The sequence below is a fragment of the Bombina bombina genome, chromosome 9 (assembly GCF_027579735.1).
Source record: "Bombina bombina isolate aBomBom1 chromosome 9, aBomBom1.pri, whole genome shotgun sequence".
Taxonomy (NCBI): domain Eukaryota; kingdom Metazoa; phylum Chordata; class Amphibia; order Anura; family Bombinatoridae; genus Bombina; species Bombina bombina.
Window position 1 is genome coordinate 40166125 of NC_069507.1, and position 25491 is coordinate 40191615.

A 25491-nucleotide genomic window follows, 5' to 3' on the forward strand; every position below is an offset into this window, starting at 1 on the left:
AAGTCTAGACATGAATGGAGATAGATGTTCGTTAGGGGCATAGACATTTACCAGTAGGACCGGGGTGTCTTGTATGAGGCCTTTTAGAATTAAGAATCTCCCCTCTTTGTCCCTTATAACTGATTCTTCTTTAAAGTTTAATGAGGAGTGGAGGAGAATTGTAACTCCACACCTTTTGTTTGGATTGATTGAATGGTATTGTGTAGGGTATGTTTTATCCCAGTATTTAGGGGTGTAAGATCTAGTAAAATGTGTCTCCTGCAGCATTACTATTTGCGCTTTTAGGGACTTATATTCATTGATGGCCTTTCTGCGTTTTATGTCAGAGTTCAGTCCTCTGACGTTATGTGATATTATTTTAATGGACATAATAGCTGGATAAGCATATTGCTATTGTTTCCCTATCTTTACCCCCTGAATGGAGTTCACAGAACACCTTAATGCTCACATATTGTTGCTTAATCTTACCACTCGAAGAGCCGGGACCCTCGTGGGAATGCTGTGGGGTACCATGCTGTGAGATGGCCCTTACAGTATATCTCGGTGGGAGACAAGAGGATTTTATGAGGATACTTAGAAAGTGGAACCAGCTATGCAGCCGATAATCGTACAATGGTGTAGGCTTCAAAAGGAAGCTCATCCTGTAACACAAAGCAGATTTGAGAAACACATGTAAAAGTAACAAAAAAATAAACATGTCAGCAATTCTAACTTAGGTATTCCTAGTAGAGGAACGAAACATGGCATGCATTCGGTGTATACATTGATCTGAACAATTCTAACTTGGGGAGGGACGGGGAGGCAGGGGAAGTTGAAGGAATATGCATGGAGGGTAGGGACAGGGTAGGAATAAGGGGGTATGAAAAAGGGAGAGTAAGGGATGATGGGTGGGGAGGGGGGGGGAAGGGGGGGGGGGGGATCCCGAGATACTAGACGGCATCTCATTCTGCAAAAATAGAAAATAGAAAATAGAAAACAGTGAAAATAGTGAAAATAGTGGGGCACTGGTTATGTATCAACCAAAGATAAAAGTTCAAACATGGTGCTAATAAATGAGTTCCATATGTTGCAATAAACTGTGGTAATCGGTCACTGAAACTTCTCTTATCTAACTGTTAGCTTAATCAGTGCCCCTTAAGATATCTGGAAGCCTAATTGCTTCCACCAATGTCATTACCAGTACCGTCTCTTATTGTTACAGCACTTCACTCCGGGTCTTCATCTTCTGATGAGGATTCTGATTCTTTAGGGTCGCTTGGTGTAGGTTTCTTTCGTTTGGTCTTACCCATTTCACGGGCCGGTGTCCATTCTCTTTGAAGATTTTTCTTTGTAGTCTTGCTGGGTGCAGGTATGTTGGAACTCTCAGTTGGAATTTTGAGCTTGGCCAATAGTGAGAAGCCTTCTTCCCTGGTAGTGCAGCTATACATGATGTTTTGGATGGAGAAGACTAACTTGAATGGGAAGTTCCATCTGTATTTGATGTGAGCAGCATTGAGGGCTGTTGTTATGGGTTTCAGTTCTCTCCTTTTTCGGAGTGTGATGGGGGCTAAGTCGGTGAAGATTTGGATATCATGTCCATCATAAGTGACAGTCTGGTTATTTCTTGCAGCTTTTATTATGAGATCCTTGATGTGAAAGTAGTGAAGTTTAGTTATAATGTCCCTTGAGGCGAATTGCTGTGGCTTTGTCAGTGCCCTGTGCACACGATCCATAAGTAGCATGTCTACTTCCACTTCAGGAACTAGTTGATGGAAAAGATCTGTGATAGTTTCATCTAAGTTTTTATAGGATTCCGGAAGGTTTCTAATGCGGATATTCGATCTGCGGGATCTGTTTTCAAGGTCCTCGATGTGATCCTCTAATTTAGTTATGTAGGTAGAGTTCTCCTGTATTGAGTGGCGTAGCTGGGGGATTTCTTCCACTATATCATCCAGTTTGTTTTCTAGTTCAGCCGTACGGCCTCCAATTTCTCTGATATCCAGTCTTAATTCTGAAATAGCGGATTTTAGTTCCTCCTGGAATAAAGATTTTATCTGTGTTAAAAGTTCTTTGTTGGATATCGACACAGTGGGGTGCTCAGTAGCCATTTGTGGGTTTTTTGTAGGGCTAGCGGTTTGAGTTGTGATGCTTTTATCTAAGGTTTTTTGCTTTGCTTGAGATTTTGATAGACATTCTTTGACTGTCTGCGTTTTATTTTTCATTGTAGTGCAGCTTTCTTGTGTCCAGGGGATGGTGTGCTCTTTAATTGCTATTCAAGAGGTGAAAGGTTTATTGGCTTAATATAGCTGTAATATGTACTCGGGATCTGGAGTAGCTTAGGGAAATTACATTAGACAGAATTGCTCATAATCTTTAGAGATGTCGATATAGACAGAGTGGATCTTTAGTTTGCCATTACTTTCCTCATTCAGAGTGATGTGCTACATATCTCTATCTTTCCTGCTGAGGGGGTGAGATAAAGAGTTACTGAAAAATCTTGTGAGTCCCTGCAGCTCCTATTCCTCCGTAGTGTAACTGAGCCCTCCGGTTCTGGCCACCTGGACTGTCCTGTTCCAAGGCCAACTACACCTCCAAACAAGGCAGGCAGCAAGGGTGTCTCTCCTAAGGAGGGTCGAAAAGGAAAAGGAGACCTGCAGGTTTTGCTTGTTATTAATACGCCATGAGCAGTGAGTCTGCTTTTTTAAGAAAAAATATTATAGTCTATACTGAGTCTGGCTTTCAGTATTGTGGCGCAGCCGGGGTATGTGGGGTCTGCTTATTTATTTTAAGGAGCTGGTGCAGCAGTCTGTGTGGGAGAGAGAAGAAGCAGCAAGATGGCGCCTTTTCCCGCCCTCAGAAGTTTCGGCCCGTATTTATTATTATTTTTTGTTTTTTATCTCGTCTTAATTTTTATAAGGGCTTCCTCGGTGCTGGGTATCTGTGAGGCCTTTAGTTAAAGGTGTAGGTTGATGTGGGTGGGGGGTTATATCTCTCCCCTGCTGCTATCGTGTGTCTGTCCCCCTTTATTAAATTATTTGATGCGTGGCTTAAGTGCTGTGTCGGGAGGCCTCACCTGTTGCCTGTTGGTATGCGGGTCGTCTGGTCAGCTTAGACTGTGTTGATGTCAGGAGTGACTGCCGTTGCTTATCCTCCGTAGGTTGATGTCTTTCTGAAACAGCCGTCGGAGCGGAGCCCCGACCCTCCGACGCTGTGCTGTTGCGGCAGTAAGAATGTTATTCCGACAACGTACCCCTCCGTATTGCCCCGGAATCCTCTCTTGAGGTGCTCTACAGAGTGCCTGTCTCCTATTTGTGCTCACAATGTCTTTTTTAGTGTGATTTAGCACTTTTTTCTACTAAGTTAGGCTCTTTAGCAGCGGAGCTCTCTCAGGACACGTCTGGCTTCAATGGCTGCTAGCTCCGCCTCCCATATTTACACTTTTTAAATCGTCGGCTCCTACTGGCCATGTGCAAAAACTCACAGAATATATGTACAGTATATGCATTTGTGATTGGCTGATTGCTGTCACATGATACAGGGGTGTGGAAATAGACATAACTTGAAATTTGTCAGAAAAAAATCTTCTCCTTTGAAGTTTAGATAGTGCTATTGCACTGGTTGATTGTGCAAATCTACTGTTTACTAGTCCTTTAAGTACAGCAACTTTCAGTATATGTAGGGATACCACAGACAAAATTGGCTATTTCTAATGCTGAAATAAAGGTAAATTAGCTATTTGTAAACAATTGAATTCACTGTAGCAGGTAAAATGGATCGGTCTTTTGGGAAAAAAACTAAATTGGAGATTTTTTTAAGGGTATACTGTCCATTTAGCTTGCTTCTAAGAGAGCATTTTGTGGCAGACTTGAGCTTGCACATGACGTGTACTATATGTGTAAGTTGTTTCAAATATACTTGTGAACACTGCTGCCGTATAGTATCCAAAGTCACGTGCTTTCTCCTAAGCCTACTTCATTATGCTTTTATGGAAAGGAGACTAAGAGGAAGATAATAATAGATAATAATAATTGAAGCAAGATTTTCTTTATAGATTGTACACTCCTGAATCATGAATGTTTCATTTTTACTCCTATGTCACTTTTAATGAAAAACCTAGCAATACAAATGTAATTTACATATTGTTTTTCTATTGTCTTAAACTAGCCACCATTGTTTGATAATTTGTTATGAGAAACATCTTGTTGCGCAATTACGGACATGACAGAATGTCAGGACACTATTTAAACTTATAGTAGGAATGAGGAACAGGTAGCAGAGAAAATATAAAAATGGTTTAGTGCAGGACTCGACAAACTCAGGAGCCAGGGTGCCACTGGCTCCTAGAATTTTACCCCTAGCTCCTAACTTTTTGGTTGTTTCTCAATGTATCTATATACAAATACCAAAAAGTAAACACATTTGTTGACCCCTGGTTTAGTGTTTTTAATAAGCAGAAATGTCATGTTTTAAATGGATATTAGAGTGGTAAAAATGATGTGCTCATTTGTTAGAGGGTTAAACACATAGTTAAAGTACTGCTTTGGGCAGCAATGAACTAGTGATAAAATTGCATGCGCTAATGGATAAGAGCATGTAAAGAAAAAATTCACTTTAATGACCGCCCTTTAAATGAGCTCTTTAATATTCATAGTAGGAAAATGGAAGCTCTGTGTCATTTCAAGTATCAGGATCACTATCTGTAAAAAGGGTTTTTCTTGGATGCATATTTTCTGTTGAGAAAAGGTGTTTATATACAGGGAGTGCAGAATTATTAGGCAAGTTGTATTTTTGAGGATTCATTTTATTATTGAACAACCATGTTCTCAATGAACCCAAAAAACTCATTAATATCAAAGCTGAATATTTTTGGAAGTAGTTTTTAGTTTGTTTTTAGTTTGTTTTTAGTTTTAGCTATTTTAGGGGGATATCTGTGTGTGCAGGTGACTATTACTGTGCATAATTATTAGGCAACTTAACAAAAATCAAATATATACCCATTTCAATTATTTATTTTTACCAGTGAAACCAATATAACATCTCAACATTCACAAATATACATTTCTGACATTCAAAAACAAAACAAAAACAAATCAGTGACCAATATAGCCACCTTTCTTTGCAAGGACACTCAAAAGCCTGCCATCCATGGATTCTGTCAGTGTTTTGATCTGTTCACCATCAACATTGCGTGCAGCAGCAACCACAGCCTCCCAGACACTGTTCAGAGAGGTGTACTGTTTTCCCTCCTTGTAAATCTCACATTTGATGATGGACCACAGGTTCTCAATGGGGTTCAGATCAGGTGAACAAGGAGGCCATGTTATTAGATTTTCTTCTTTTATATCCTTTCTTGCCAGCCACGCTGTGGAGTACTTGGACGCGTGTGATGGAGCATTGTCCTGCATGAAAATCATGTTTTTCTTGAAGGATGCAGACTTCTTCCTGTACCACTGCTTGAAGTCGGACTGGAGCTCTATGCCCTTTACCAATCCAGCCACGGGCCCATCCATCTGGCCCATCAAGACTCACTCTCATTTCATCAGTCCATAAAACCTTAGAAAAATCAGTCTTGAGATATTTCTTGGCCCAGTCTTGACGTTTCAGCTTGTGTTTCTTGTTCAGTGGTGGTCGTCTTTCAGCCTTTCTTACCTTGGCCATGTCTCTGAGTATTGCACACCTTGTGCTTTTGGGCACTCCAGTGATGTTGCAGCTCTGAAATATGGCCAAACTGGTGGCAAGTGGCATCTTGGCAGCTGCACGCTTGACTTTTCTCAGTTCATGGGCAGTTATTTTGCGCCTTGGTTTTTCCACACGCTTCTTGCGACCCTGTTGACTATTTTGAATGAAACGCTTGATTGTTCGATGATCACGCTTAAGAAGCTTTGCAATTTTAAGAGTGCTGCATCCCTTTGCAAGATATCTCACTATTTTTGACTTTTCTGAGCCTGTCAAGTCCTTCTTTTGACCCATTTTGCCAAAGGAAAGGAAGTTGCCTAATAATTATGCACACCTGATATAGGGTGTTGATGTCATTAGACCACACCCCTTCTCATTACAGAGATGCACGTCACCTAATATGCTTAATTGGTAGTAGGCTTTCGAGCCTATACAGCTTGGAGTAAGACAACATGCATAAAGAGGATGATGTGGTCAAAATACTCATTTGCCTAATAATTCTGCACTCCCTGTATAAGGAGAATGGCTCTGAGAGAGACGTGTGGCCTTTAATTCCAGATCGAAGATGCAAAAGGAGTGGATGTTTTTATTGCGTGGGTTTGGATATTCTCTGTAAAGGGCCACTGCCTTAGGACCCTGTCTCATGGAAAGAGATTTTTTTTCATCTGGCACACTGCTTTGGCCTTTGCACTAGATTCTGTTGTGTTCTTCATTTCCAAATGAAACACTTGTGCTGTGTTGAGGAAATGGTTTCAGCAGGAAAAAGAAGCATTTTTAAATGACTTTGTTGAGCATGTCTGGAAACCTGTCTGCATTTATCCTCTCTCTGCCAAAGCAGCTCATTTCATCATTTTTCTTATTTGAAGAAAAACTTACACGTTATTTTACCAGCTGGGCACACTTTTTTTTCTTCCTTGTGTCTGTCCAATCTTTGTTTTGTGAACAGCGTTATTAGATTGTTTGCTTGTTCAGTTTTTTAATTGCACTAAACTAAGCTTAGCTGAAAGTGATGAATTCTGGCTTCTTTTTGACATGCAGGTTTATGAATTTCCAGGAAACCTAATATACTGGCAGTACTATTTACAAGTGTGTTTAGTGTTAAAGGGACATTGAACAGCTTGAGATTTGTAATATAAAAGGTTTAATTTTGTAGTAAAATATCTAATGTAACATACCTTTAATGTTTATTTTGCCCCTTTTCATATAATTTAAAGGTACACTGAACCCACGTTGTTTCTTTCATTATTCAGATAGAGCATGCAATTTTAAGCAACTTTCTAATTTACTCCTTTTATCAATGTTTCTTCGTTCTCTTGCTATCTTTATTTAAAAAAGAAGGAAGGCATCTAAGCTTTTTTTGGTTCAGTACTCTGGACAGCACCTTTTTATTGGTGGATGAATTTATCCACCAATCAGCAAGAACAACCCAGGTTGTTCACCAAAAATGGCCCGGCATCTAAACTTACATTCCTGCTTTTTAAATCAAGATAGCAAGAGAATGAAGAAAAATTGATAATATGAGTAAATTAGAAAGTTGCTTAAAATTGCTGCTCTATCTGAATCACAAAAGAAAAAATTTGGGTTCAGTATCCCTTTAACTGAAAATTGTGTAATTTATAAGTTTCAGGACTTCTCAAGGCTAACCATGGCACATATCTGTCTGTAATTGGCCTCAGCAGAGATTATCGCATAAGGAACTGCAAGATAACAAAGTTTCTAATAACAAAATGGCCATGGCTTGTGTCATTTTACTTCAGTAATAAGTTTTGGGTTGGCTCCTGAATGGTGTAACTTGGCTGTTAACAACTGCAGCAAATAAGGTTTGTTTTTGTTTTATTCTGCAGCAAGACAGCAGAAATATCTTGTAAATACAATGTTTTAGTGTCCTTTTTAAATAGTTCAGCAGTATCGTGCGGGTAGTTAAAAGCTGCCAACAAGACATAAAATAGTGATAGTACTAGCCTCCCCCTGTTTGCTGGTGCTATGACTGGTAGACACAATAAGTTAGTTTCGAAATATTATAAAGTCTATTATTTTCTATCTTACCCATTTCTTCTGCCCTGCCCTGGACGTCTTGCAATACAACTGTCAATTATGGACCTAGACAAAGATTCACTGACTTTGCACTTGGCGCACACTGTCATGTGTTACCTACACAAGTTGTTACACATCAGAGCATCTCTCTGGCAAAACTTTCACCACGCATTAGTGCTATACTGTTAAAGGGACAGTCTACACCAGATTTTTATTGTTTTAAAAGATAGATAATCCCTTTATTACCCATTTCCCAGTTTTGCATAACTAACACAGTTATATTAATATACTTTTAACCTCTGTGATTATCTTGTATCTAAGCCTCTGCAAACTGCCCCTTTTTTCAGTTCTTTTGACAGACTTGCAGTCTAGCCAATCAGTGCCTGCTCCCAGATAACTTCTCGTGCACAAGCACAGTGTTATCTATATGAAATACGTGAACTAACACCCTCCAATGGTGAAAAACTGTTAAAATGCAATCTGAAAGAGGTGGGCTTCAAGGTCTAAGAAATTAGCATATGAACCTCCTAGGTTAAGCTTTCAACTAAGAATACCAAGAGAACAAAGCAAAATTGGTGATAAAAGTAAATTGGAAAATTGTTTAAAATGACATGCTCTATCTGAATCATGAAAGTTTATTTTGGCCTAGACTGTCCCTTTAAATCTATCAGGAGTCCCTTTTATCCCAGACATCAGCACTGCCTGTGAATGGCTTTTAACCCCTTATAGGGACATGAAACCCAATGTTTTTATTCTTTCCTATTTCAGACAGAGCATACAATTTTATTAAAAAGTTTCCATTTACTTCTATTATCAAATTATCTTTGTTTTCATCTTGTTCTTAACATAGAATATATGCACATTTTTAAGTCTGTTAAACTTAAGAGTGATAAAAAACAAATAGATGTGATACAATATTCAAATTGATATCAACAATTGCACTTCATTAAAATCACAGGAAAGTCCCGAAAGGAGACCAAAGCTCCAAAATACACAGTACACTTATCTATACTGATGTTGGTCCCAAATCCAATCTAAATATCAGGCAAACAACTGAATCTCGATTAAAGATGTGGTGGCAGGCAGCTTCTTAAAATCGCTTGTTGGTGTCCCAAACCAAAGGAATCTGCAGAAATGGATGATAGAAAAGAAGGCGCCACCATAGTGCACAGTCAGTAACAAAGACACGCCAAATTGCGCAAGTATCGCTATACTTACAAAATCCCAGACACTTGAAAAGTGTCAAACGCCTTCTGGACTCTTGGGAGTCGTCCAGCTAACTCACACTCCCGCAACAGCTGATCCACTCTTTCTGGATAGCAAGTCTGTTGCTGGCTGTTTTTCCTTTTTGTCGGGAACAATGGTGTCTGAAGTTTTACTTATATCCTCTGGTGCTGTGTTTGAAGTAGCCGACAGCTACACACTAAGTTGCACAATGAAATCCGTGCTAGTTATACACTGCATAAAATATCCAAAGATATAATAAATAGGTTCGTTGAAACAAAGTCTTTAAAAGTTAAAAAATTACTTTATTTAGTAACACAACGTTTCTCGGTCTTACGTGACCGTTTCATCTGGTGCATCTGATGAAACGGTCACGTAAGACCGAGAAACGTTGTGTTACTAAATAGTCATTTTTTAACTTGTTCCTGACGAAAAGGAAAAACAGCCAGCTACAGACTTGCTATCCAGAAAGAGTGGATCAGCTGTTGCGGGAGTGCGAGTTAGCTGGACTCCTCCCAAGAGTCCAAAAGGCGTTTGTGACACTTTTCAAGTTTCTGGGATTTTGTAAGTATAGCGATACTTGCGCAATTTGGCGTGTCTTTGTTTCTGACTGTGCACTATGGTGGCGCATTCTTTTCTATCATCCTATTATCTTGTTAAAGTCCATATGAAGGGCTCAAGCTATGGAGGACTCGGGTAAAGAGGGAGTACCCTCTAGCATATCAAAGTCTAATGCCTATGTTTGTTGTGAGGAGGCCTTGGTATACCCGTCTGCTCAACTATTTTCCACATGCCTCGATAAAGTAGTGTTATCTAAAAAAGAAATAAAATGTTTAGTACCACTGAGCTGTCAACCTCTGAGGGCTCTCTGTCCCGCGAGGTGCGCTCCCTACATTCATCTCCGATTACACATGCAGCTCCCCAGTGCACTTCTAATCCTCCTGCGGGGGGGGGGGGGGGGGGGGGGGGGGCGGGCATGTTGCCGCCTGATTTTGCTGAGCAGTTGCAAACGGTTGTGTCTGCCATCTTTAGTGCTTTACCTTGCCAGGCTAAGCGCAAACGAAAGGTTAAACATTGTTATCCTTCCCAGGGGTCATCTAATCCGTTGGATGTATCTGAGACTAGATTATCAGAATCTGTGGCCTCTAAACCTCCGGCTGCGGAGGAACCAGACTTTAGGTTTAGGATGGAGAATTTAGGTTTTTTATTAAAAGAAGTGTTAGCTACTCTAGAGGTTCCGGAACCAAAGTTACCGGTGGAACCTTCTATTCTTAAGCTAGCTAAGGTTTATGAGGGCAGGGTAGTGCCCCAGACTTTCCCGGTTCCTGTAAAGATGGCGAATATTAAGAACGGATGAGAGAGACTCGGATTGTCTTTTCTTTTACAAGGTATGACGAGTCCACGGATTTCATCCTTATGGGATTACGCCTCCTGGTCAGCAGGAGGAGGCAAAGAGCACCACAGCAGAGCTGTATATATAGCTCCTCCCACCCCAGTCATTCTCGTTGCCTGTGTTAGTGATAGGAAGAGGTAAAGTCAGGTGTTAGTTTAGATTCTTCAATCAAGAAGGTTTTTTATTTTAAAATGGTGCAGTTAGTACTATTTTTCTCAGGGAGAAATCGTCTGTCAATAACTTCCCAAGAGGCGTGGAGACATTTTATTTTGTGCCCTGATGTTGATGATCTTAGCAAACATTATCTAAGATCCTGCTGGTTCCCACAGAGCGGTTGAAGGTAGTGTAAAGAAACCTCTTCAGTGGGGAGAACCGTGTCATTCTGCAATCAGCATTGAGGTATGTTTAGTCATTTGCTTCTGGGGAGACTAGATACATCAGAACAGGCTGACATTATTCCCTGTACTGGGGAGGGGTAATCAGTATGCACTATATAAATGGAAATGGTGTGCCTTGAATTCCCTTTAATTTTGATTACTTATCAGTGTGTTTGTGCAGTGACTATTGTGTTCACTTATGCTTATGCTATGTGGGCTGACGCTGGGAGATGCGGTTTGTACTTTCAAAGATCCTATGGATAAAAATTTGGAGGGTCTTCTGAAGAAGTTATTTATTCATTAGGGTTTTCTTTTACAACAGACGGCCTGTATTGTACCAGTAACAACTGCAGCGGCCTTCTGGTTTGACGCCTTGGAAGAGTCTCTTAAGACTGAGACTCCTTTAGAGGAAATTTTAGATGGAATTAAGGCTCTTAGGCTGGCTAATTCTTTTATTACGGATGCCGCCTTTCAGATTGCCACATTCGTGGCTAAGAATGCGGGATTTGCCATTTTAGCGCGTAGAGCGTTATGGTTAAAATCTTGGTCTGCTGATGTGTCATCTAAGTCAAAGCTTTTGGCTATTCCTTTCAAAGGAAAGACCCTATTCGGGCTTGACTTGAAGGAAATAATTTCTGACATTATGGGAGGTAAGGGTCATCTCCTACCTCGGGATAAAGCAGCTAAACTGAGGGGTAAACAGAATAATTTTCGTTCCTTTCGGAATTTCGAAGGAGGCCCCTCTCCTCCTTCCGCTAAACAGGAATCGAATTTTGCTCAAGCCAAGTCTGTCTGGAGACGCAACCAGGCTTGGAACAAAGGTAAAAAACCCAAGAAGCCCGCTGCTGCTCCCAAGACAGCATGAAGGGACGGCCCCCGTTCAGGGACCGGATCTAGTAGGGGGCAGACTTACTTTCTTTACCCAGGCTTGGATAAGAGATGTTCAGGACCCCTGGACACTGGAAATCAACTGGAATTCAGAAATTCTCTCCCAAGGGGGAGGTTTCTTCTTTCATGATTGTCTGTAGACCAGATAAAAAGAAAGGCGTTCTTGCATTGTGTAAAAGACCTCTCTACTATGGGAGTAATTCGTCCCGTTCCAATACAGGAACAGGGGCAGGGGTTTTACTCAAATCTTTTCGTGGTTCCCAAAAAAGAGGGCACGTTTCGACCCATTTTAGATCTCAAAAGTCTAAACAAGTTTCTCACAGTCCCATCTTTCAAAATGGAGACTATTTGGACAATTCTGCCATTGATCCAGGAGGGTCAATATATGACTATGGTGGACTTGAAGGATGCATATCTTCATATTCCTATCCACAAGGATCATCACCAGTTCCTAAGGTTTGCTTTCCTGGATAAACATTTTCAGTTTGTGGCTCTTCCCTTCGGGTTGGCCACAGCACCCAGGATCTTCACGAAGGTTCTAGGGTCTCTTCTGACGGTTCTCAGGCCGTGGGGCATTGCAGTGGCGCCTTATCTGGACGATATTCTGATCCAGGCGTCTTACCAACTGACAAGATCTCATACAGACATGGTTCTGTCCTTTCTGAGGATTCACGGGTGGAAGGTGAATCTAGAGAAGTGTTCACTAATTCCACAGGGTTGCTTTCTTGGTAACTCTAATAGATTCTATATCCATGAACATTTTCTTGACGGAAGTCAGAAAGTTAAAGATTTTGAATACATGACAAGCTCTTCAGTCCAATCCTCGACAATCAGTGGCTCAGTGCATGGAGGTGATTGGATTGATGGTGGGGCAATGGATATCATTCCGTTTGCTTGCTTTCATCTCAATCACTACAACTGTGCATGCTCAGGCAGTGAAATGGAGATTTTGCAAATTTGTCTCCTCCGATAAATCTGGATCAGGAGACAAAAGACTCTCTTCTTTGGTGGTTGTCACCGGATCATCTGTCCCAGGGGACGTGCTTCCGCAGACCCTCTTGGGTGATACTGACGACGTACGCCAGTCTCCTAGGCTGGGGTGCAGTCTGGAATTCCCTGAAGGCTCAGGGGGTATGGACGCGGTCGGAGTCTCTTCTTCCAATCAATATTCTGGAATTGAGAGCAATATTCAATGCGCTTCAGGCTTGGCCTCAGTTGGCTTCGGCCAAATTCATCCGATTTCAGTCGGACAACATCACGACTGTGGCTTACATCAATCATCAGGGAGGAACAAGGATTTCCTTAGCGATGACAGAAGTATCCAAGATAATTCTGTGGGCAGAAGCTCACTCTTGTTATCTGTTAGCAATCCACATCCCAGGAGTGGACAACTGGGAAGCGGACTTTTTGAGCAGACAGACGTTTCCCCCGGGGGAATGGGAACTCCATCCGGAGGTCTTTGTCACTCTGATCTTCAAATGGGGCAGACCGGAGTTGGATCTTATGGCATCCCGTCAGAATGCCAAACTCCCAAGATACGGATCCAGGTCCAGGGATCCTCAGGCCGAACTGATAGATGCCTTGGCAGTGCCTTGGTCGTTCAACCTAGCTTATGTGTTTCCACCGTTTGCTCTCCATCCACAGGTGATTGCTCGGATCAAACAGGAGAGAGCTTCTGTAATTCTCATCGCTCCTGCGTGGCCTTGCAGGACTTGGTATGCCGATCTGGTGGACATGTCCTCTCTGCCACCGTGGTAGCTTCTTTTGAGGCAGGACCTTCTCATTCAGGGACCCTTCCATCATCTGAATCTGGTTTCTCTGCAGCTGACTGCTTGGAGATTGAACGCTTGATTTTATCTAAGCGGGGGTTCTCTGATTCGGTCATTGATACTTTGATTCAGGCACGTAAGCCTGTCACTAGAAAGATCTACCATAAGATATGGCGTAAATATCTTTATTGGTGCGAATCCAAGGGCTACTCATGGAGTAGAGTTAGGATTCCTAGGATTTTATCTTTTCTCCAAGAAGGATTGGAGAAAGGGTTGTCAGCAAGCTCCTTAAAGGGACAAATTTCTACTTTGTCAATTTTGCTACACAAGCATCTGGCAGATATTCCAGACGTTCAGTCTTTTTTGTCTGGCTTTGACTAGAATCAAGCCTGTGTTCAGACAAATTGCTCCACCGGAGTTTAAATTCAGTTCTTAATGTTCTTCAAGGGGTTCCGTTTGAACCCATGCATTCCATAGATATTAAGTTGTTATCTTGGAAGGTTTTATTTTTGGTTGCTATTTCTTCTGCTTGCAGAGTTTCTGAGCTTTCGGCTTTACAATGTGAATCACCTTATTTTTCATTCCGATAAGGTAGTGTTACGTACCAAACCTGGGTTTCTTCCTAAGATTGTTTCCAACAAAAATATTAATCAGGAAATTATTGTTCCTTCATTGTGTCCTAATCCTTCTTCTAAGAAGGAGAGTCTTTTACATAACTTGGACATGGTCCGTGCCCTGAAGTTTTACTTGCAGGCGACTAAGGAATTTCGTCAATCATCTTCTCTATTTGTTGTTTTTTCTTGGAAACGTAGGGGTCAGAAAGCTACGGCTACCTCTCTTTCTTTTTGACTGAAGAGTATCATCCGTTTTGCATATGAGACTGCTGGACAGCAGCCTCCTGAACGAATTACGGCTCATTCCACTAGGGCTGTGGCTTCCTCATGGGCATTTAAAAATGATGCTTCTGTTAAACATATTTGCAGGCTGCAACTTGGTCATCTCTTCACACTTTTTCCAAATTTTACAAATTTGATACTTTTGCTTCGTCTGAGGCTATTTTTGGGAGAAAGGTTCTTCAAGCAGTGTGGTGCCTTCCGTTTAGGTTCCTGTCTTGTCCCTCCCTTTCATCCGTGTCCTATAGCTTTGGTATTGTATCCCATAAGTAAGGATGAAATCCGTGGACTCGTCATATCTTGTATAAGAAAAGGAAATTTATGCTTACCTGATAAATTTGTTTATTTTACGATATGACGAGTCCACGGCTGTTAAACTTCAGTCACCTCTGCACCTTCGCTTTTCCTTTCTCTTCCTAACTTCGGTTGAATGACTGGAGTGGGAGGGAGGAGCTATATATACAGCTCTGCTGTGGTGCTCTTTGCCGCCTCCTGCTGACCAGGAGGTGATATCCAATAGGTAAGGATGAAATCCGTGGACTCGTCATATCGTAAAAGGAGCAAATTTATCAGGTAAGCATAAATTTCCTTTTTATTAAGTTTGTCAGTGTGATGTACTAAGCACAACCAAAACCTAACCTAAATTTTGGACATACCAGGTATAGATAAACTTTTAAACACGCTACTTCTATATGCATTTATTCTGGATTGATGTTATCACTGGTCATTAATTTTTATATCTTGAAACATTATGAATTTCCAGTGATCAGTTTTGTTATGTCTAACTTCTGACAGTCGCCTTTGTGTGTTGTGGCACGTGATATCCAACACCCAACCTCAAGGTCAGACGTTTGAAATTTAGTCTATTTTGATTGCGTTTCCTAAACTCACTTCTTCAATCCTGGACATTTTGTTGCAGTGGATAAAAAAAAATTGCTTGTCGGTTACAATCAACATCAGGTTAAGAAATTAAGCTAGAAAATATGATTAGGGATTGACAAATCACAGAAGCCAAAAAGGCACAACATGGCGCTTTAACTTTTTAAAATCTACATAAATCTAAATACAAAAATACAATATTCTTGTTGGCTCATTCATTTGAAATAAATTAGTCCATGATTAATAGAAAATATTTGGTATGATTGTGGGGCGGAGCCTATATTGTTGCAGTAGTATAGTTTTGGGCAAATTAAAGGAGCTAGATTTTATTACATAAGGATTATACATTTCACTATAATCAGATGGTACAAAATTAAGGTGAATAGCTCTATTCATAACCTGTAATGTTGTGCATTAGTTTCTGAATAGCTGGGATTGATATGTGTATTCTTTTACAGGTCAGGGTTTGGATCTGCCTCACCGACCAGCCGTGAAGGCAAACTCAGAAGCTAAGAAGCAGGAGAACGGTGTTACGTTGGCACCAGAGGACACGTTACCATTTCTGTTTTGTTACTGCTCCGGATATTGCCCTGAAGATGCTATAAATAATACGTGCATGTGAGTGTTGTACCTCTCTGCTGGGTTAACAGCTTACCCCTTGTAACACACTTTTGGCATCAAGAGTTAAAGTAAAGTTGTAGTTAAAGTAGCCAACCCATCTCAAAGAAACTAAAACTAAGGTTTAACCCCTTAGCTGCCATAGACAAGATTTTGATTTCAGTGGATGGCAGAACTCTGGCAACCCAGTGGTTACATTGATCAGTGCATAGCTTTTACAATATCATCTGACAGTATGTTTTTGTAAATTAACGCTAACGAGCTACATTTTCAATATAGAGCTTCCTTATTAATTCACAAGGTTTAGCCTGCTGCTTCCGAGTATGAAATCCAACAATCGGTCACAAAACTACATGAATGGGGCAAGTGCAAAAAGCTTAATCTGTGGGGCCCAGTTTAAAAGGAATAAAAGTCTATTGAGTTGGCAGCACACCTTGCTTAAAGGGACAGTATAAACTAGGACTGGGTGATATGGGGGTAAAAAAAATCTTAATTTAAACAAAAAAAACACAATTGCGATTTAATCGCTATTTTAAAAAAAGTTTTTAAAAGTTACTATAGCAACTTAATTTTTCAATAAAACTTTTATTTAACACTACAGAATCTTGCTGTACATGTTTCTCAATGTCCAATAGTCACAGAGAATAAAAATTAACACTTCTAGTTAGAGGAAAAATATAAAAATAAAAAAACCTTTTGCACTGCACCACTGTGTACTACTGATGATTGGTGATCTATCTTCTGGGAATCTATACTTGACTCAACAAAATTATATATTAAATAAATATAAATAATAAATATAATATTACATTAATCTATATATCATTCATCCTCTAATTTATCTGCTAGATAGATGATGGAGATAAAGCAGTACGTAGTAGATATTATTTATATATATTTTGGTAACATCATGTTGAATATATTATATTTTACAATTCACTCAATACATCCTACAAGCAACTCTTAATAAACATTTATAAATAAATTATATTGTAATATGTAATCAAACTCAATGTTATGCGTCACAGAAGTAAAAACAAACAGTAAGGCACTTTTAAGTTTTTTTTTTTTACAATATTCACTTTATTGCTCACAACACTCCGAGATGACTCCCACACACTCATCAATCTCTTCCCAAATGGCAGTTTTGCGAACTTTCTCACATCCGTGATCATGCAGCCCTAGCATAAATCAATTTTCATATAACTGTATGTAATAGACATTACTATAAAGAATATGCACATATACTGATCTAAACATCCTGTATAAAAACTTTTAAAAACTTAGAAGCTCCCAGTTTAGTACTGTTGATGAGGTTAAGCAGGAGCAGACACTCCTCCTTCTCTGCATATAAAAAGACCCATTAGACAAAGTGAGCCAGCAGAAATCTGTAGACATCAGTATACACCTACAACTTTGAGGCTTGGTTCAGAGTCTGAAAATCAGCACAATGTTAGTTAAAGGGACAGTCTACACCAGATTTTTATTGTTTTAAATGATAAATAATCCCTTTATTACCCATTCCCCATTTTTGCATAACCAACACAGTTATATTTATATACTTTTTACCTCTGTGATTATCTTTTATATAAGCCTCTGCAAACTGCCCCTTTATTTCAGTTCTTTTGACAGACTTGCAGTTTAGCCAATCAGTGCTGGCTCCCAGGTAACTTCACATGCATGAGCACAGTGTTATCTATATGAAACACATGATCTAACACCTTCTAGTGGTGAAAAACTGCATTCTGAAAATTAGCATATGAACCTCCTAGGTTAAGCTTTCAACTAAGAATACCAAGAGAACAAAGCAAAATTGGGGATAAAAGTAAATTGGAGAATTGTTTAAAATTACATGCCCTATCTGAATCATGAAAGTTTATTTTGGAGTAGACTGTCCCTTTAAGAAATAAGCAAAACTATACGTTGTTACTAAAACACTCCCAGATGGGCTATACAAATGGATCATCTACAAAACATTTATGCAAATAAATAGTGTAAGATGGCCCTTTAACAGTCAGGCTGCTTGTTTCACCCGCAGTGCATTGTTTTGCTGTGTGCTTTATTACGTGGGCATTACACAAATTCAGTGGGAAGCTGGGAAGTCTTGCAATGCTTTTCTCCTACTCAGTTAATGTCACTAGTAGCTGGAAGTAAACCACCTTTGTGTTGTGTTTAATCTCCCTTCTATCATTATCCAACAGTCAATTATTAGTAGCAAATTATAAACAGCTGAAATCTGATGTTTACCAAAGTGAATTTTTTTATTATAATACTTTATATGGCCTTTAATGGCCTTTTTGTTTTCTCCTGGTATCCCAGACCTTGTCTGGATATAGACTTTAGCTGACATTTGCTTGTAATTATCCACAATCCCTACTTGCAGTGAAAGGAACGGTTTGATGTAAAATGTTCTGAACATGAGCACGTCAGAATTGTTTTCTCTGGTATATGCTGCCATCTAGTGTTCAAATGCTGTTTTTTGTTTATACTGTGTAATAAAATGCTGGCGAGCAATGTTGGCTGTTTACTAAGGGTTAAACACATTGTGAGAAGGAAATGTGTTTAACCATGTATATAACAATATAAATAGAAAATTTTAAAACAAAAACTAGTATGAGAGAGCTATTCAAATAAATATTCTTTAGTAAATCAAAGTAAACATAAGAAGAAACAAAGTGTAAAAAAAAAGAAAGCAAATAAGCTACTTATATTCTTGCAGATTGAGTACTTAGAATTTCTCATTGTAGCACTTGCTCTCTGGGAGATGAGAGAAGACATCATTTGAACTTAAGTTGCATTCTGTTTCTTCTGAGCATGAGCAAAACAGACTTACTGTTTCTCTTGCATTCACTAAACACTAAACCAGCTTAAGTTACTTTAGATTTATGACATCATGCTAGATAAGCTTCCTGTAGAGACCACAGCCTCCTTGTAGGAATGTGACAGGAAGTAATGGACTCTACACAAATTATTTTTTAAAAAAAATAAATGAAAGGTAAAATCCTTTTAAATTAAGGCTTGAGCATTCAGAGGTTTCGGATTCCTATGAATGCGGAAGAAGGTGGCCGCAATAAGCTCTTTTCAAAGCTGAAAGTGCAACACACTAAGATATATATAACAAAAATATACAGTAGTGCATTTTTTTTTACGACACTTAACATTATATATAATGTTTTGTGTTTTAATGTCTGTTTCCTTTTGTTGTTTTGTTAATCTGGATTATATTCCACATTGCATTTACTGGGGTACCGGGTGGAAGTTATTCTTTTGCCGTTCTCTCATAAGAATCAGTAGCACATCAGTCTTTAAAGGGACATGAAACCCGCATTTCTCTTGCAAGATGTATTGAGTCCACGGATTCATCCATACTTGTGGGATATTCTCCTTCCTAACTAGCTCCTCCCTTAGCTCCACCCCCCAGTCATTCTCTTTGCCTACTCTAAGTACTAGGAAGGGTAAAGTGAGTGTGGTGACAAAAATGTTAGTTTTTATTTTCTCAAGCAAAAGTTTATTTTAATTGGTACTGGTGTGTACTATTCACTCTGGCAGAAAAGGGATGAAGATTTCTGCAAGGAGGATGATGATCTTAGCACTTTGTAACTAAGATCCACTGCTGTTCCCACAGAGGCTGAGGAGTACAGGAAAACTTCAGTTGGGGGAACGGTTTGCATGCTAAGCTGCATTGAGGTATGTTCAGTCAATTTTTTTCTAGACAGACTGTTATTCTAGAAAAGGCTGGCAGTATCCCAATGAGGGAAGGGTAAGCTAGCTGTATTCAGACACTTAGTATGGAATCCCAGCTTCATAAAGGGCTCAGTTGTTACTGGTGACACTTATAGGAAAAACGCTTTTTATTAAAAGATTAACGTTTTTGAGGGACTTTGAAGGGTCATTATCGCTTGTTTAAGGGTTATTAACCCACATGGCTAGTTTAGAAACACTTTGGTGTGTTTCTTTTAGGCCCCACTAACATCGAGTGAGGTGGGAGGGGCCTATTTTCACGCCTCAGTTGCGCAGTTTCTTTTACACACGAGACATCCAGCTGCTTCTCCAGAGGGTCCTGCTGTACTTGAGGGCCTAAAGGAAGCTTTTCCCCCACAAATTTATCCCTGAGGGCAGGTAGGCGCCACAGCAGAGCTGTTCAAGGTGTTGAACGTTTTTATACCGGTTTTTGACGTTTTGTCAATCTGGTTTTTACATTAAGGGGTTAATCGTTTATTTGTCTGGTGGTGCAATCTTACTAAGGCTTTATGATTCAACTGTAAAAATTTCTAAAAGTTTACTGCTTTTTTACACTGTTTTGCAGAGTTTGTGCATCTTTTTTTCTCTTAAAGGCACAGTACCGTTTTTTTATAAGTATTATTTACTTTGAATAAAGTGTTTTCCAAGCTGGCTTGTTTCATTACTAGCCTGTTTAACATGTCTGACATCAAGGAAACTCCTTTTTCAATGTGTTTAGAAGCCATTGTGGAACCCCCTCTTAGAATGTGTCCCACTTGCACTGATATGTCTATATAGATTTTAAAGAGCATATTATAGCACTTAAAAATATAGCAATAGATGATTCTCAGACAGAAGGAAAAATGAGGTTATGCCATCTAGCTCTCCCCAAGTGTCACAACCAGTAACGCCCGCACAAGTGACGCCAAGTACCTCTAGTGCGTCGACTTCGTTTACTTTACAAGACATGGCCACAGTTATGAATACAACCCTCACAGAGGTTTTATCTGAACTGCCTGGGTTACAAGGAAAGCGTGACAGCTCTGGGTTAAGAACAAATGCTGAGCCTTCTGACGCTTTAGTAGCCGTATCCGATATACCCTCACAATGTTCTGAAGTAGGGGTAAGGGATTTGCTATCTGAGGGAGAGATTTCTGATCAGGGAAGACGCTCCCTCAGACAGATTCTGATATGACGGCCTTTAAATTTAAGCTTGAACACCTCCGCTTGTTGCTCAGAGAGGTATTAGTGACTCTGGATGATTGTGACCCTATAATGGTCCCAGAGAAATTGTGTAAAATGGACAAATACTTAGAGGTTCTTGTTTACACTGATGTTTTTCCAGTCCCTAAGAGGATTGCGAATATTGTTACTAAGGAGTAGGATAGACCAGGTATACCGTTCACTCCCCCTCCTGTTTTTAAGAAAATGTTTCCCATATCCGACACCATGCGGGACTCGTGGCAGACGGTTCCTAAGGTGGAGGGAGCTATTTCTACTCTTGCCAAGCATACAACTATACCTATCGAAGACAGTTGTGCTTTCAAAGATCCTATGGATAAAAAATTAGAGGATCTCCTAAAGAAAATTTTTGTTCAAGGTTTTCTTCTCCAACCTATTGCGTGCATTGTTCCTGTAACTACTGCAGCTGCTTTCTGGTTCGAGGTTAGAATAGGCTCTTCAGATGGAGAATCCATTAGAGGATATTATGGATAGAATTAAGGCCCTTAAGCTGGCTAATTCTTTAATTACAGATGCCGCTTTTAAACTGGCTAAATTAGTGGCAAAGAATTCAGGGTTTGCCATTTTAGCGTGCAGGGCGTTATAGCTTAAGTCCTGGTCTGCTGATGTGTCATCAAAATCTAAACTTTTGAACATCCCTTTCAAAGGAAAGACTCTATTCGGGCCTGAACTGAAAGAGATTATTTCAGACATCACTGGAGGGAAAGGCCATGCCCTCCCTCAGGATAAAACAAATAAAATGAGGACCAAACAAAATAATTTTTGTTCCTTTCGGAACTTCAAGGGTTGTCCCGCTTCAGCTTCCCCTGCTGCAAAGCAAGAGGGGAGTTTTGCCCAATCCAAGTCAGTCTGGAGACCTAACCAGGCTTGGAACAAGGGTAAACAGGCCAAGAAGCCTGCAGCTGCCTCCAATACAGCATGAAGGGGTAGCCCCCGATCCGGGACCGGATCTAGTAGGGGGCAGACTCTCTCTCTTTGCTCAGGCTTGGGCAAGAGATGTTCACGATTCTTGGGCTTTAGAAATTGTGTCCCAGGGATATCTTCTGGACTTCAAAGACTCCCCCCCCCCCCAAGGGGGAGATTTCACATTTCTCAATTGTCTGCAAACCAGACAAAGAGAGAGGCGTTCTTACGCTGTGTAGAAGACCTACATACCAAGCGGAACAAGGGCTAGGGTTTTACTCAAACCTGTTTGTGGTTCCCAAAAAAGAGGGAACTTTCAGACCAATCTTGGATCTCAAAATTCTAAACAAATTCCTCAGAGTGCCATCATTCACGATGGAGACTATTCGGACTATTCTGCCTCTGATCCAGGAGGGTCAATATATGACTACCATGGACTTAAAGGATGCGTATCTGCACATTCCTATTCACAGAGATCATCATCAATTCCTCAGATTCGCCTTTCTGGACAGGCATTACCAGTTTGTGGCCCTTCCCTTCGCTTTGGCCACGGCTCCTAGAATTTTCACAAAGGTGCTAGGGTCCCTTTTGGCGGTTCTAAGACCGCGGGGCATAGCAGTGGCGCCTTATCTAGACGACATCTTAATTCAAGCGTCGACTTTCCAGCTAGCCAAGTCTCACACGGACATCGTGTTGGCTTTTCTGAGATCTCATGGGTGGAAGCTGAACATAAAAAAAGAGTTCTCTCTTCCCTCTCACAAGAGTTTCCTTCCTAGGGACTCTGATAGACTCGGTAGAAATGAAAATATTTCTGACGGAGGTCAGAAAATCAAAACTCTTAACCACCTGCCGAACTCTTCATTCCATTCCTCTGCCATCAGTGGCTCAGTGTATGGAGGTAATCGGACTTATGGTAGCGGCAATGGACATAGTTCCTTTTGCCCGCATACACCTCAGACCACTGCAACTATGCATGCATGAACAGTGGAGTGGGGATTATGCAGAGTTATCTCCTCAAATACATCTGGATCAGGAGACCAGAGATTCTCTTCTCTGGTGGTTGTCTCAGGGAATGTGTTTCCGCAGGCCAGAATGGCTCATAGTAACGACAGATGCCAGCCTGCTGGGCTGGGGTGCAGTCTGGAACTCCCTGAAAGCACAGGGCTTATGGTCTCAGGAAGAAACTCTCCTCCTGATAAACATTCTAGAACTGAGAGCGATATTCAATGCACTTCAGGCGTGGCCTCAGCTAGCTGTGGCCAAATTCATCAGATTTCAGTCGGACAACATCACGACTGTAGCTTATTTCAATCGTCAAGGAGGAACACAGAGTTCTCTAACGATGATGGAGGTAACCAAAATAATCCGATGGGCGGAGACTCACTCTTGCCATCTTTCAGCAATCCATATCCCAGGGGTAGAGAACTGGGAGGCGGATTTCCTAAGTCGCCAGACTTTTCATCCGGGGGAGTGGGAGCTCCATCCGGAAGTATTTGCCCAGCTGACTCAGCTGTGGGGCACACCAGAATTGGATCTGATGGCGTCCTGTCAGAACGCCAAGCTTCCTTGTTACGGGTCCAGGTCCCGGGATCCCCAGGCAGTACTGATAGATGCTCTAGCAGTGCCCTGGTCCTTAAACCTGGCCTATGTATTTCCACCGTTTCCTCTCCTTTCACGTCTGGTTGCCAGAATCAGGCAGGAGAGAGCTTCAGTGATTTTGATAGCACCTGCGTGGCCACGCAGGACTTGGTATGCAGACCTGGTGGACATGTCATCTGTTCCACCGTGGACTCTGCCGATGAGGCAGGACCTTCTAATCCAAGGTCCATTCAAACATCCAAATCTAATTTCTCTGTGTCTGACTGCTTGGAGATTGAACGCCTGATTCTATCAAAGCGTGGTTTCTCTGAGTCGGTCATTCATACCCTGATTCAGGCTAGAAAGCCTGTCACCAGGAAAATTTATCATAAGATATGGCGAAAATATCTTTATTGGTGTGAATCCAAGGGTTACTCATGGAGTAAGATTAGGATTCCTAGGATATTGTCTTTTCTCCAAGAAGGATTGGAGAAGGGATTATCAGCTAGCTCCTTAAAAGGACAGATTTCTGCTTTGTCTATTCTATTACATAAGCGTCTGGCAGATGTCCCAGACGTTCAGGCGTTTAGTCAGGCTTTAGTCAGAATCAAGCCTGTATTTAAACCCGTTGCTCCGCCATGGAGCCTAAACTTAGTTCTTAAAGTTCTTCAAGGGGTTCCGTTTGAACCTATGCATTCCATAGATATTAAGCTTCTATCTTGGAAAGTTCTGTTTTTAGTAGCTATCACTTCAGCTCGAAGAGTTTCTGAGTTATCTGCTTTACAGTGTGACTCACCTTATCTTGTTTTCCATGCAGATAAGGTGGTTTTGCGTACCACACCTGGATTCCTTCCTAAGGTTGTTTCTAATAGGAATATCAATCAGGAAATTGTTGTTCCTTCGCTGTGTCCTAATCCTTCTTCAAAGAAGGAACGTCTGTTGCACAATCTTGATGTGGTTCGTGCTTTAAAGTTCTACTTACAAGCAACTAAAGATTTCCGTCAAACATCTTCATTGTTTGTTGTTTATTCTGGTAAGCGGAGAGGTCAAAAGGCTACGGCTACCTCTCCTTCTTTTTGGCTGAAAAGCATCATCCGTTTGGCTTATGAGACTGCTGGCCAGCAGCCTCCTGAAAGGATTACTGCTCATTCTACTAGAGCAGTGGCTTCCACATGAGCTTTTAAAAATGAGGCTTCTGTTGAACAGATTTGTAAGGCAGCGACTTGGTCTTCGCTTCATACTTTTTCCAAATTATACAAATTCGATACTTTTGCTTCTTCGGAGGCTATTTTTGGGAGAGAGGTTCTACAAGCAGTGGTGCCTTCCGTTTAAGGTACCTGTCTTGTCCCTCCCTTCATCATGTCCTAAAGGTTTGGTATTGGTATCCCACAAGTATGGATGAATCCGTGGACTCGATATATCTTGCAAGAGAAAACAGAATTTATGCTTACCTAATAAATTTCTTTCTCTTGCGATGTATCAAGTCCACGGCCCGCCCTGTCTATTTAAGACAGGTAGTATATTTTTATTTAAAAAAACTTCAGTCACCTCTGCACCCTATAGTTTCTCCTTTTTCTTCCTAGCCTTCGGTCGAATGACTGGGGAGTGGAGCTAAGGGAGGAGCTATATAGACAGCTCTGCTGTGGGTGCTCTTTGCCACTTCCTGTTAGGAAGGAGAATATCCCACAAGTATGGATGAATCCGTGGACTCGATACATCGCAAGAGAGAGAAATTTATCAGGTAAGCATAAATTCTGTTTTTTCTTCCATGGTTAAGAAAGAACATGCAATTTTAAACAACTCCAATTTACTTATATTATCTAATTTGCTTCATTACTTAGATAACCTTTGTTGAAAAGCATATCTAAATAGGCTCAGTAGCTGCTGATTGGTGGCTTCACATAGATGCCTTGTGTGATTGGCTCACCCATGTGCAGTACTATTTCTTAGACAAAGAATATCTAAAGAATGAAGCAAATAAGAAATAAGTAAATTGGAATGTTATTTAAAATTGCATTCTCTATCTGAAACATAAAATAACGTCCTTATTTTAGAAATTGTAATATCACTTGACTTCTTCTTTTCATTGGTATAACTATTGATAGCTTTGTCAACTGAAGACTGATGTCTTATCCCTTATCCTGTGGAAATGGGGAACGGAATGGGAATGGGTTTATATCCTATGCCAGCTACATAGAAATGAGATTCCTACAGAATATATTCTATAATTAAATAAGAAATGTTTTATAATAAGATAACTGGATATTTTACTGCTGTGTTTTAAAAGCTGAAATAAAGTGCAGTTGTATTTATTAAGC

General features: G+C 40.5%; 1 protein-coding gene across 2 annotated transcripts in view; it reads left to right on the forward strand.

Annotated features, from left to right (window-relative positions):
- The window catches only part of BMPR1A (bone morphogenetic protein receptor type 1A), a 232383-nt gene that overhangs the window by 185709 nt on the left and 21183 nt on the right, over positions 1–25491 (forward strand). For both annotated transcript variants that reach the window (XM_053692047.1, XM_053692048.1), the window contains one exon: positions 15571–15730. In XM_053692047.1, the coding sequence (XP_053548022.1) occupies positions 15571–15730 (160 nt within the window). The remainder of the gene's footprint in view (positions 1–15570; positions 15731–25491) is intronic.